This window comes from Sciurus carolinensis, chromosome 16 (assembly GCF_902686445.1).
Source record: "Sciurus carolinensis chromosome 16, mSciCar1.2, whole genome shotgun sequence".
Lineage (NCBI taxonomy): Eukaryota > Metazoa > Chordata > Mammalia > Rodentia > Sciuridae > Sciurus > Sciurus carolinensis.
This window is the reverse complement of record NC_062228.1, coordinates 52622134-52634021: the sequence shown is the minus strand read 5'-3', so window position 1 is coordinate 52634021 and position 11888 is coordinate 52622134. Positions and strand designations below refer to the sequence as shown.

Below are 11888 nucleotides of genomic sequence, written 5' to 3'. Positions count from 1 at the left end.
GCAGCCATTGTCCCGCGCGCGGACGCTTGGTTATGGCCCCGCACTGCAGCCCTCGAAGCTAACTCCAAGCGGCCTTGTGGATGTTGACGAGGGGTGGGGCCCAGATTAGCTCAGCCCGTCTCGGACGTGCCACGGAACTGAGGCAGGGGGCTACTTAATCCGAGTGCGTCCTGCTACAGACCGGTGCGGGACACTGAGGGGGAGACTGGCCAGACCTGCGCTGCGGGCCTGAGGACGCCCAGGTCGGTAGGGCGGGGGCGGGGCGGCGGGTGTCCGATGCGCGCATGCGCAGGGCTTAGGCGGGAAACTGGGAGAGGTGGTGAGTGTGGGTGGGCGTTCCGGCTTCCTAGCGGGTGGTGGTTTAGGTTCGGGTCGGAGGTTGATAGTGATTTTGATGCTGCTGCGACTGGGCTCAGCGCGCATGCGCGGGTTAATCAGTTGATGTATTTATTTGGGTCCTGCAGATGCCCAGGTTGGTGAAGATCCGGCATGTGCACGGACAGTGGGGAGATCCAGAGAAGACCAGTCCCTCCAATGCTATACCTATTTAGTGGAGGGCTTGACAGTGTCCAGGTTGATGAAGTACTAAATTGCAGATTCTGTTTCCTGAGGGAGGGGCTGTGCCACTGTCCCTGCACCCTTGAGCAGGTTTTGAGTAGGAAACAAGGTGAGATTCTAGGCAGGTGGCTCTGAGACCCTGGGCATACACTGTTTCTCACAGGCTTGGGAACACCCTTGCTTTGTGGAGAGACTTTGTTGGAGTTGCCCCAGGAGAGACATTGTTATTCACGGAGCCCTTGGGTAATCTGATAGGCATTAAAGTTCCAGGTTGAGAATACCAGGGCCTAGAGGCAGGCTGTAGACGGAATGTTCCCTGCACATGCTGCGGGTGTCTAATGGGAAGCAGGAATTGGACTGATGATCCTGGGACCTGTGTAGGACAGAGCAGAATTCTAGGGCATTCAAGCCGGTGGAGATGCTGGGTTGGCCATATAAAATCAGCCCAGGAAGGACTGAGCTGCAGCAGCTGCCATCAAATGGATGGCAGTTCTGGGATGAAGCAGGATGCTACTAGCATCATTATGGAGTTGGTGTTACCAGGACTTTTGCTTGGGCCACTCTGCCTAGGTGGGTAGAGGGACAGAGTCTAGACTGTAGATTTAGGTCTAGAAGAGGCTGACTGCATGACACTCAGGCTGTCATGTTTGGGCAGGAGGAGGTGAAAGAATCCAGTTCCCTTGAGAGCATCTTCAGCTTGGACTTGAGAACCCCCAGAGTGGCAAGTGCCCAAGTCGGACTGATTGTGGAGCTGTGCTCAGGCTGCTGCTTAGACGTTTCGACTGCAGCCAGGCAGTGGGCCAGATGACCCCAGGACCCCAGGACCTACGGGGAGGCTTGTGAGTGCCTGAGGTATCCCAGGTACTTTGAGACATAGAGCATGGGATGCACATTCTCAGCTCAGGAACATGGACTCCACAACACCCCAAACTGGTGAAGGGCCTGGGTCTGGGAGAGAACCTGCTCTGTGTATGTGGGGTGTGCCATGGAAGCAAGGATCCTAGGCGGGTGGCCATTGTGCAGTGGCTGCTGGGGTAGAGGCCTTGAGCAAGAATCTGGAGAGGTGAAGTGGTGTGCACGGGGTGGGGTGCATTATGTGGGATTTGCCAGGGCCGCTCTAATCTCAGACTCAAAGACATGCAGTTGGTACAAAGACAGCTGAGTTACTGAGGTGCACATTTGGCCTGGGAAGGGCTGCCCGTGGCTGGTTTGTGCTGACTTCTGCTAGAGGCTCCCAGTCCTGCATGGACTCTTGCAATTTCTGACCCAGCAACATCCAAGTTGGCAGAGGAACCAGGTCCGAGCTTCAAATTCAGGGCCCAAGAGGGTGTTGGGGTGAGAATCTGGGTAATTGAGTTCTGGTAGGACAGTGGTGGGACCCTGACCTGGCTGCAGCTGAGCTCTGAACATATGCTCTGGCATTTGAACAGGAATGGAAGGCCATCATCAAAGAGTTGTTGGAGGGACAGGCCAGGTTGCTGGAGGGGTGGAATCAGCGTTCATTACTGAATCAGTTCCTGGGAGAGGTGGGGCTGTGTCACGAATTCATGCATTTTGTCAGTGGGAGTGATTCTGGGACAGGGTACCAGAGCCTGCTGCTGACGCAAGACAGAGAACCTGGTTTGAGATTGCCCATTCAGGGTAGGGGTGGAGCAGAGGGTATGTGCTAGGGGATTCTGTGTGTGTGGTGGATGTTGCCAGAACCTTGTGGAACAGGGGAGGGACTGATGGGTGCTGCAGATTTGGGTGGTGAGCAGAAGACCTGTTTGGGCATGAGGTGGCTTCGGGATAGGTGGAAGTGGAGGTGCTAAGTTGGCCTGCACAAGGCCCGAGGGATTCCTGGTGCATGCACAGGTATTTGGGAGGAAACCTCTGGGAGCATAGTTGACATGGGGAATGCATCTGGGATTGGTGGCAGACCCAGGGGTTGGGGACGGCAGTGCCAGCAGACATGCGTGGGCATTCTGTATGATGCTGTACTTAGGCCTTCTCCTTTCAGTGCAGTTCAGCACCCTGCCGTGCCTGGAGCACAGTATGGAAGGGCAGGATGAGAAGCCCCCGGGACCCCTTAAGGCCTGCACGCAGGTGAGTGGAGCCACCCTTCCCCCAAGAGCTCCAGAGTTTGCTCCCCCTCAAGTCCCACAGGCTGACCCTCTGGGTACTCCTTGCAACATTTTAGGGGCTTTGCAAACTAGCATTTTATGAGTCTCTTTGTGGCAATTCTTTACCTCTTTAGCTAAGACAACTCTGGGAAGAGGCTGGCATCCTGAGTCAAAAGCTCTTAGGGTACTAAATCCCCTTTGTTAGGTAATTACAGCTTTGCTGGAGAATGAGCATTTGGGAATATCCTCAGTGTGCAGTGAACTATGGATAGTTGAATATTAAGAGTAGTTAAATGAATTATGGTAAGACACGAAGTGGATCGAACCCTGGGTTCGATCCTGTGATCTTTGGAACTGATGTAGGAAAGGTTGTTCTATGATTTATAAGTGATTAGATTTATAGTGTTTATGATTTATAAGTGATTAGATTTATAGTGTTTTATGATTTATAGTGTTTAGAAGTCATTGCCTTTTGGGGACTGGGGCTGTAGCTCAGTGGCAGAACTACTAGTGAGGCACTGGGTTTGATCCTCAGCACTGTGTAAAAATAAATAAAATGAAGAGATGCTGTCCATCTACAACTACAAAAATTTTAAAAAAGTCATTGCCTTTTGAAAAAGGGATATAGTTGTGTATATGGAAAATACATTAGAAGACCAAAAATATACCAGTAAACAAAGGTTATCTGTAAGTTATAAGTGTTTTTTAAAGTTATTTATCAGTGTTTTTTGTATAATTTTTTATAATGCATTTACGTTTGAAAGATGAATAATTTAAAGCATTTTCTTGTAGCAGATATGCTTTGAAAACATTTAGTTTCTTAAAAATGTTCAGTTTAGGGGGCTGGGGAGATAGGTCAGTTGGTAGAGTGCTTGCCTTGCAAGTACAAGGCCCTAGGTTCGATCCCCAGCACTGCAAAAAAAAAAAAAAAAAAAAAAAAGTTCAGTTTGAACTGACTCTTCCCCTTCTGACCAGTTCAATCCTGAAGCCATTCAGTGGGGCAGAGCTAGGTAGGCGCCTGCGGTTGAGAAAGGCCACCTGCTGTGGGTGTCACAGCCTGATCAGGGCAGGCATCTGTGTGAGGGGTGTCCATGGGACGGGAGCCTAGGAAGAGTGAGGAGGTGCTGTGCAGAGGGCAGCCCAGGGTGTGTAGAGCCCACTGGGGATAAGGATGGGGTCTGGGTGAGGCGAGGGCCTGAAAGTGGGGGGTCAGAGCCCGCATGGGTTGAGGCCAGTGTCCACAGGGGCAGGTGTGGGGTGACAGGGCCCGAGCAGGCCAGAAGGGCATCCACAGAGGGGATGCTCCAGTGTGGGCCCGAGGAGCCCACGTGCAGTGAGTGTGTGTCTGTGTAAGGAGTGGTCCAGCCTGGGAGCTGGAGCAGAGCCAGGAGAGGCGTGCACTTCTGTTGGAGGCTGGTGCAGCCTGCAGGTGGGTGGGCACGTGAGCAAGTGGGCGGCCTCCCTGCGTGCCGGGGGCCTGCATGGGTCATCAGAACCCACAGATGGGGATCCATGCAGTGGGACGGTCTGAAGTCCAGGTGCTACAAGGAGTCAGTCCATGAGGAGCAGCTCCTGACCTGGGAGCCAAAGCCGAAATAGGGTGAGGAGGGCCCCTTACAGAGAGTGACCTGGTGTAGGTGACTGAGCCACTATGGATGCTGGGGGAGATGTCAGTGTGGGACAGGATGTTGCCAGGGAAATGGAGGTTAGGTGCTCACAGGGGGCCCTGTCCTGTCAGTTAACGAGAGCAGGTGTCTCACGTGTGAGCAGGGATGCGGATGTGGACGGGGAGCATGCTAAATGAACTGGTGATGACCAGGGGCACCGGCATCAGGGTGCCTCTGTTCTCAGTCCAGATAGACGTGGGAATGCGTGCCTGTGAGTGCACAGATGATGCACACGTGTATTCCCTCTGTCCACCGTGAGGGCCTGGGAGCAGAGACATTCCAATACTGCCGTGTGCCCTTGCAGCCCAGAGTTGGACTTTTAAATGTACCACAGGCTTTGTGGGTCTGCTGTTAAAAGCGACTTACAGTCTTTGGCTGTTACAGGTAGCTCTGCTGTGAACGTTTTTCCTTGTATGCATGTGCAAGAGTCCCAGAGGGAGTTAGCTGCAGGTAGACATTCACGTTTACTGATGTGGTGACACACTCTTGTAATCCCAGCGGCTCAGGAGGCTGAGGCAGGATTGCATATTTAAGGCCAGCCTCAGCAACTTAGTGAGACCCTGTCTCAAAATAAAAATAAAAAGGACTTGGGGATGTAGCCCAGTAGTAAAGCAACCAGTACCTGCCCCCACTGCCCCCCCCCCAAAAAAAAGAAAGAAATTGGCATCTTTTTCAGAACTACCTGTGAAATGCGTTTTGATGTGACCATTGGCATTGTATTTTAAACTAGTGATTTGGGATGTTTTCTGGGACTCTTACTGGTCCTTTTGCCTTTTGTCTGTGTTAGACTGAATTAATAGGATGTTCATTATAATATTACTTTCATCACTGTATTTATTACTTGTCTAACCAGCATAAGGCCCTGTGTGAAGTGCTGGAGGAAGGACGTCACAGACTGCTCTGTGCTGCATGACTGTGTTCTTACAGCGAGAGATGTGCTGCTTATATTTTCTGAGACTTCAGGAAAAGCAAAAACACCCTCCTTCTTGCATTAGTTAGCGATGCTTACATAGCCCACACCTTCACAGCTTAGAACAACCGTGCTTGTTTATCACACAGTTTCAAGGGCCAGGAGTCCGCAGTGGCTTAGCTGGGGTTCAGGAGCTCAGGATCCCTGAAAAAGTTGCAGCCAAGTCACTGGCGGTACTGTTGCCTTCTGAGGGCACATGGGGTGGGCCAGTGCACTCGCAAACTCACTAAGAGCTGATGGCAAGAGGCTCAATCCCACCCCCCATAGGTCTCTCCAGGGCTGCTCAGCCCACAGCTGCTGATTTCTTTCCAAATGGTGAGAAAGAGACAGAGACAGAACATAATGGCACCCAATCAAAGTGGAAGCCACAGTGTCATCTATCATCTGGTCTCAGAATTGACCAGTCACCTCCTCTGCATTCTCTTGGTCACACAGGCCCTCCCATGTGGTCGAGAACCACAGTGGGTGCAGGCAGGGATCACTGAGGGCCATCTTAGGGACTACTTGCTGCAACTCTGAACATTACCTCGTTAATTTTTACGCTTATCAGAGATGCAGGGCTCTTGACGTAGACTTCGTGGGTATTCACAGCTCCCTGGCAGCAGAGAAACCAGGAGCTCTGAATGAATTGCGGAAGTCCAGTGAGCGGTGGGGGAGGAATGGCCTGGGTATCGGGATATTAGCCAAGAGGATTCAGAGGCTTATACAGCTGCAAGTAGCCAGCCAGGGAAGGCATTGAGCCACCCTGAACCCTTTCTGCCTTTGGGGACTGAGACCAAATTCCTGCCAAGGAGGTGGTAGAGCCTCGCCCCACCACCGTCAGTCTCGGCATTGAGGCGAGCAGGTTGGCTGGCTGTGGTGGACTGGCTGTTCTCTACTGTGTGGGTGGTGGTGTGAGCTGGGTGGAGAGTTAGAGGGCCCTCTGGTCAGGAGGATTTCTAAGAAAATCAAGTAGGGGAATGTCAGCTTTGTAGTTTTGGGGGAAATGGTTTCTAGAATGAGGGATTAAGAACTTCAGGGCCTCCCTGCACATGGCTCTGCAGATGTCAGATCACTTGAGCTAAAATGTGAGGGCCAGGTGTAGGTGTGTGATGGCCGTTGTTCTACACCTCACAGGTACCGGGGCTCCTCCAGCACACCCTGGGACCTGGGGTCAGTGTAATTCTGTGATATGATTGGAAACTTACTGCAGCAAGAACTCCTCAAGTCGGGAAGGGTGAATTTGGTCGTCCTTAGTTATGAGTGAGCATGTAGCAAATGACCCCAGGTCTGATTCCACCCATGACCCACTGGGAAGTGGACAGTCTCCCCTTGATGGCTCTGCTTGTCTCTGTTCCTCTGCTTTGGTTCATAATGCTCTCCCCACCCGCTTGTCACAGAGGGAACAGTTCTTATTTTCTGCCCACGACTGTTCTCTGTGGAAGTCAGCAGTCTTGTTTCTGTTTCCGTTCCATAAACTATACAGAGAAAAAGTGCTCCTTTATGACATAAAGAGTGACTGTTGAACAAAGCAGCAGTAAGTGTGGCTGAGACTTTGCATTCTACTTGTGCGTCCCCAGCTCTGCGCTCATCTTTAGTCCTATCGAGAACTCAGAGAACTTTTTTTGTGTTCCTCAAAAATACTCAGTTCTTTTTAGTATAGAATTGACATTCCAGGGGAGAGCTATACAAAGATGGAATAAGGGGGCGGGACAGCTTCACTGGTACAGACGAGGTCCAGTAAAAGCAGGTGAATCCTAGGGGACGAAGAGCTGAGGCTTTGTGCTGTCGGGGAACACTTCGTGGGGAAGGTGGCGTCTGATCTGGGGCTTCTGTGAAGTCAGACTTTGACTTGAGAGAGAAGAGGAAGGGGTTTGTGTCAGCAGATCTAAATGAGTTTACTAAACTTTTTTACCATTAATTTTTGCATTGGCAAAATAGACACGTCACTCATTCAGAAAAGTTTGGATGATTTTGTGGAAGCTGGGATGTAAATGTGGGAGGCATTCCTAAAACACTGAGTAATCCAAAGTGGACAGAACCTAAGGGAAAAGTAGATTTGCACGCACACACACACACTTAAGTGATAAGCTGGTTTTGAGCACTGAGTTGCTTATGAGCAGGTTCTGGAGGCTGACATGTTGAATTTTCCAAGGAGAAAGGGCGCCAGAGGTTTCCTCTAGCCAGAGGAGGGACTTGAACTTAGCAGTGATTTGGTACCTTCAGGGACCTTGGGGACAAATGCGAAGGCTCCATTAGCATTCCACTTCCTTTTTCTCGGTAGCCAATCTACAGTCAACACATTTACGTGCACCATTTTTGCACCTACTACTGATTTAAGCACATTGAAACCAGGATAAACAGGACAGACGGGTCTCAGCTCTTGGGAAGCTGCTCTGGAGGATGAATTGGATAAAAATAAAGGTGGAAGAATAAATGTGATGTGAAGGAACTTTGTTCTTGCCAAGTACCTGCCGAGTGGAAAACATTACATTAAGTTCCTCAGTTGCGTTTCTGAACCGATCTTAACTGTTCCTACACACACACACACACACACACACACACACACACATACACACACACTCTCTCTCTCTCACACAATTAACTGAAAGAGTATTTAATAATTTAAAGTACAAGTTAGTGTTTATAATTTTTTCTTTCTTCTAGTAACTTTTCTCATTTCTCAGGCAGAATTAGTTAATTTGTGGCCATAGAAGAGTTAGAATTCAACTTCAGCCACTTCTGTAGCAAGAAAAGACGAATTTGGTAGTGTCGCTCATTAGGAATGTTGATTTCTATGGAGGATAGGAACAGGATAGGAACAGAATGTTAGCAGTTTGGGGTCAAAGTCTGGCTCTCCTCGGTCATTGTTTTGTTCTTTCAGCATGATTTGTGTTTGTTTTTGCTCTTGGTGTCTCGGGCCATTCTGATGCGCCCATGTAACAATTTGAAGCAGTTCGGCCATTGTGCCTGCCTGTGCTTGTGGTGATGCAAGTGGCTGACTCCGCACCCTGTGCACTGGGCCTTCTTGGTATGGCAGCGGCTCCTGCTCTCTGGATCCTCAGCATTAACCTCAGGACTGCCCAGGAAATAGACCGGGTGTGTTTAGATTTGGAGAAATCCTTTCCTGCCTCGACACATTAATACTCGCCATTTTGAATCATCCTCCCCACTGTGGTAGTGGATTTTCTCTGGGTTGTTATGGCGTTATGGTGTGGGTATGAGGTGTTACCCCAAAAGCTCCCGTGCTGATGCAGGAGTATTCAGAGGTGAAATGATTAGATTAGGAGAGCCGAAACCTAACCGGTTCTGCCTAGTTTGAATGGGCTGGCTGGGTGGTGACTGGGCAGGTGGGTCGAGTGGGCACTGGTGGTGGCCCGAGAGATGCACCTGCTGTGTGGCTCCTTCCCCCTTTGCTTCCCGGCCATCATGGGTGAGCAGTACCCTCCATCCCCTGCTTCCACCACGAAGCCCTGCCTCACCTCAGACTTGGAGCCACGGAACCAGCTGACTGTGGGCTGAACCTCTGAAACCATGAGCCCAAAACAGCTTCCTCCTTTAAGTTTTTCTTGTCAGATATTTTGTTCACAGACACTGAAAAGCTGACTAACACAAGGGGAAATAATCACCACACCTCTGGGAAAATACAAGTTTATTTCCTTTCAGTTTCTGATTCAGTCTTCTAAATAACTGAGTGTCAAGAATCAATAGCACTTGTTTTCAGCATCAGAAGATTTGAGAAGGAGAAAATAAATGTGATGGACTGCCACGCGACAGGTCTCATTATTGTACCCTGTAGAGGGAGACTTCAGGAAGCTGCAGAGGAATGATCTTGTTTCCAGGTGGTTTTTCAAGAGAGAAACACTTTTCCTGGTTTCTGGATATTTGATGAAAGAATAAATGCTATTGAACAACATGGATGCAGATTGAAACACACAGTGACCCTTCCCTATATAACCCCTCAAAGTATAGCTGCTTTTTTTTTTTAGTTGTAGATGGACACAATACCTTTATTTAATTAATTAATTTATTTATATTCGGTGCTGAGGATGGAACCCAGTGCCTGTGTGCCAGGCAGGCACTCCACCACTGAGCCACAACCCCAGCCCAAATATCTGCTTTTAATGCTTTGGAGAATTTTTTTTTTTTATGATAATTGCTCAAGAAATTTCCCCACTGCAATAATGAAATTTTTTACCCAGAAATAATTTCATTATTGTAGGGGGAATGAAGTGAAAGTAGCTAGCATTAATGTGCATAAAGACAGGAGGGGATTTCTCCACATCCAAACACACCTCTGTATATTGACTGGGCAGGTACTGACGTTAAAAATGAGTACTCAAAGAGTAGCATATTTATGTTTTATGAAATCCTATTTATCTTGCATATATTGTTAACTTTTCACTCAATGGTGTATTATAGACATCTTTCTGTCATTTATTGCATATGAGTCTGTTTTTCTCTTGGGCTACTAAATAGTATTTGGTTATCTGGATGAGTATGATTTATTTAGCTACTTACTAATGAATATTTAATTCTCTCCCATTTTTGCTATGATAATGTAACCTTAGTGAGCTTTCTTGTACTACATCTGGATGTGCTTTCTGTTACTTCCCAAGGATACTTACAAGTAGATTAAAAGATATTGATATATTTAAACGTGTAAAATGTGTGTGTAGACATATATATAAAACTATCTATCTATATAAGCAATATATTTGTGTGTATGTATATATATATATATATTTTTTTTTTTTTTTTTTTCCTCCCAGATAATTTTACTTCTTGGTTGAACTGCAAGCATGCTTTCATGTTTTCCTTTGTACATTTTCCTGTGGAGGCTACTGTTTTTACTGTTTTGAAGACACACACACACACATACACACACACAGAGAAATATATGCTGTAGTCCATTTTACTTGTTTATAATTTCATGATGCAGTAATTTAGGCAGGGCTCAGCTGGGCAGTTCTTTTGTTCTGAATAGTACCTGGGGTCACTTCTGCTCCTTTTAACTGACAGCAAGGCTAGTCTGGAAGACCCACAGGGCTCTCGTGTTCCTCCAGGTGTCCCCTTCTCTCCATATGGTTAGCTTGAGGTTACCCCTGGGAGGGAACAGAAGGTCGTAGGGGTACGTCAAGTCCTAGTGACTCACAGTGGGCGCTCTAACCTGTGACTTAGTTCCCTGACTGTTCTCCTTTTTCTCATTCGTTTTGACTTCTCAGGACTCTCTCCTTCCTCAAGAGATAATCATCAAGGTCGAGGGAGAAGATGCTGGGTCACTGACCATCCCATCCCAGGTGAGGTAGACAGGGCCTCTTTGTTTACATTGAGAAACACAGGTGACCTGTTGGTGGTAGAAGCCAAACTGAAGCAGGCTGGGAAGTGGGTAGAAAGGAAGTGGGCATCCTTTCCGAGAAATGGGGTTATGGAAGAGTAAGAACTGCATAGATATTTGAGATTTGAGGAGCTGTTTTCTGTTTATTTTTTAAGGTTTGAAAATATTTGGATCTACCTAAGTAGATACAGTGGGAAAAAAAATTAACAATCAGGAGATAGGAGATAAACTGTAATGCAAAGTCTTTGATGAGGGCTAGAGAAACACATTTGGTATATCAGAGTAAATTGACCCAGTATCGGGAGAAGGATTTATACAGGAAGAAGGAGGTTGGGGGATTCTCTCTGTGAGAGATCAGGTGAGCATTGGGGTGGGAGTTGGAGTGGAGAGATGTTCGACAAGTGTGGCAAAGTCTCAAAATAGTAACTTCGGATTAGGACAGAAAATGGGGCCCTCGTAGGTATAATAGAGTTGCTGCTCAATCTGAAAGGATTATACAGAGGCAGCGACTATTAAGTTATAGCCAGCTGCTTTTGTGGTCTTTTCCTCTGGTATTTTTTAACCTTTCTGTAGATAGGAGATTGACATTCAGATTCATTTAGTTTGTAACTAAATTCAGTGGACCGTTCAGTGGAAGCTACGTAGGTCAAGGGAATATTTGAAAAATAATTTTAAAAATATATCAAGTAGAAAGATTAAAATGACTCTAAAGGGAATAATTAAGATGGAAAATATAAAAGAAGGCCCTGGGTGGAAAGGGAAAAAACAAGGACTGGCAGGTTGCCATAGTAGACATTTCAGTAGAGGAATCGGCCCCAGATCATCAGATAAGAGAGCGAAGGAAGAAACCCAGCCAGTAAAGGGCAGCAGTCTGATGTTGTATCGCATGGCTGTAGGATGTGTTGGAAAAGTCTCAAGGTCGGTATGTCAGAGGAGGGAGGGCTGCTGAAAAGCAGTTCCAGGATCAGAGAGCTGGGCTGGCCACGTGACCAATGACTGATGTGACAGTCCCTGTGTCATACCGGCTTGAGGTTGCATCCCAGCCACCAGCCTTAGGCACAGATATGCTTTTCTCTTAACTTTCTTGATCATCATATGAAAAATGGTGCTGCTTACTGTTTTCTCACAGGAGCTTGTGAGAATTAAAGGTGACCTGTCAACACACCATGACGCCACACCTGGTGGGGTTCAGGAGGTTGGTAGGACAAAGCTCCAGGGAGCAAGGTGAATGGCATGACTCCACTGTGACCAGGAGTCACACCCTCCCCTTAGTG

The 11888-nt window shown here is 47.9% G+C and overlaps 1 protein-coding gene across 9 annotated transcripts in view; it reads left to right on the top strand.

The window, feature by feature from the left end:
• Positions 1-11888, top strand: part of Znf180 (zinc finger protein 180) — a 36001-nt gene continuing 24113 nt past the window's right edge. For 3 of the 9 annotated variants that reach the window (XM_047529020.1, XM_047529019.1, XM_047529021.1), the window contains exons 1-3: positions 362-667; positions 2558-2643; positions 10502-10576. In XM_047529020.1, the coding sequence (XP_047384976.1) occupies positions 490-667; positions 2558-2643; positions 10502-10576 (339 nt within the window). In that variant the 5' untranslated portion in view covers positions 362-489. Of the gene's footprint in view, positions 243-361; positions 668-1213; positions 1420-1477; positions 2085-2557; positions 2644-10501; positions 10577-11888 lie in introns of those variants that run through there. The other 6 variants (XM_047529013.1, XM_047529016.1, XM_047529017.1 and 3 more) reach the window with 6 other exon arrangements.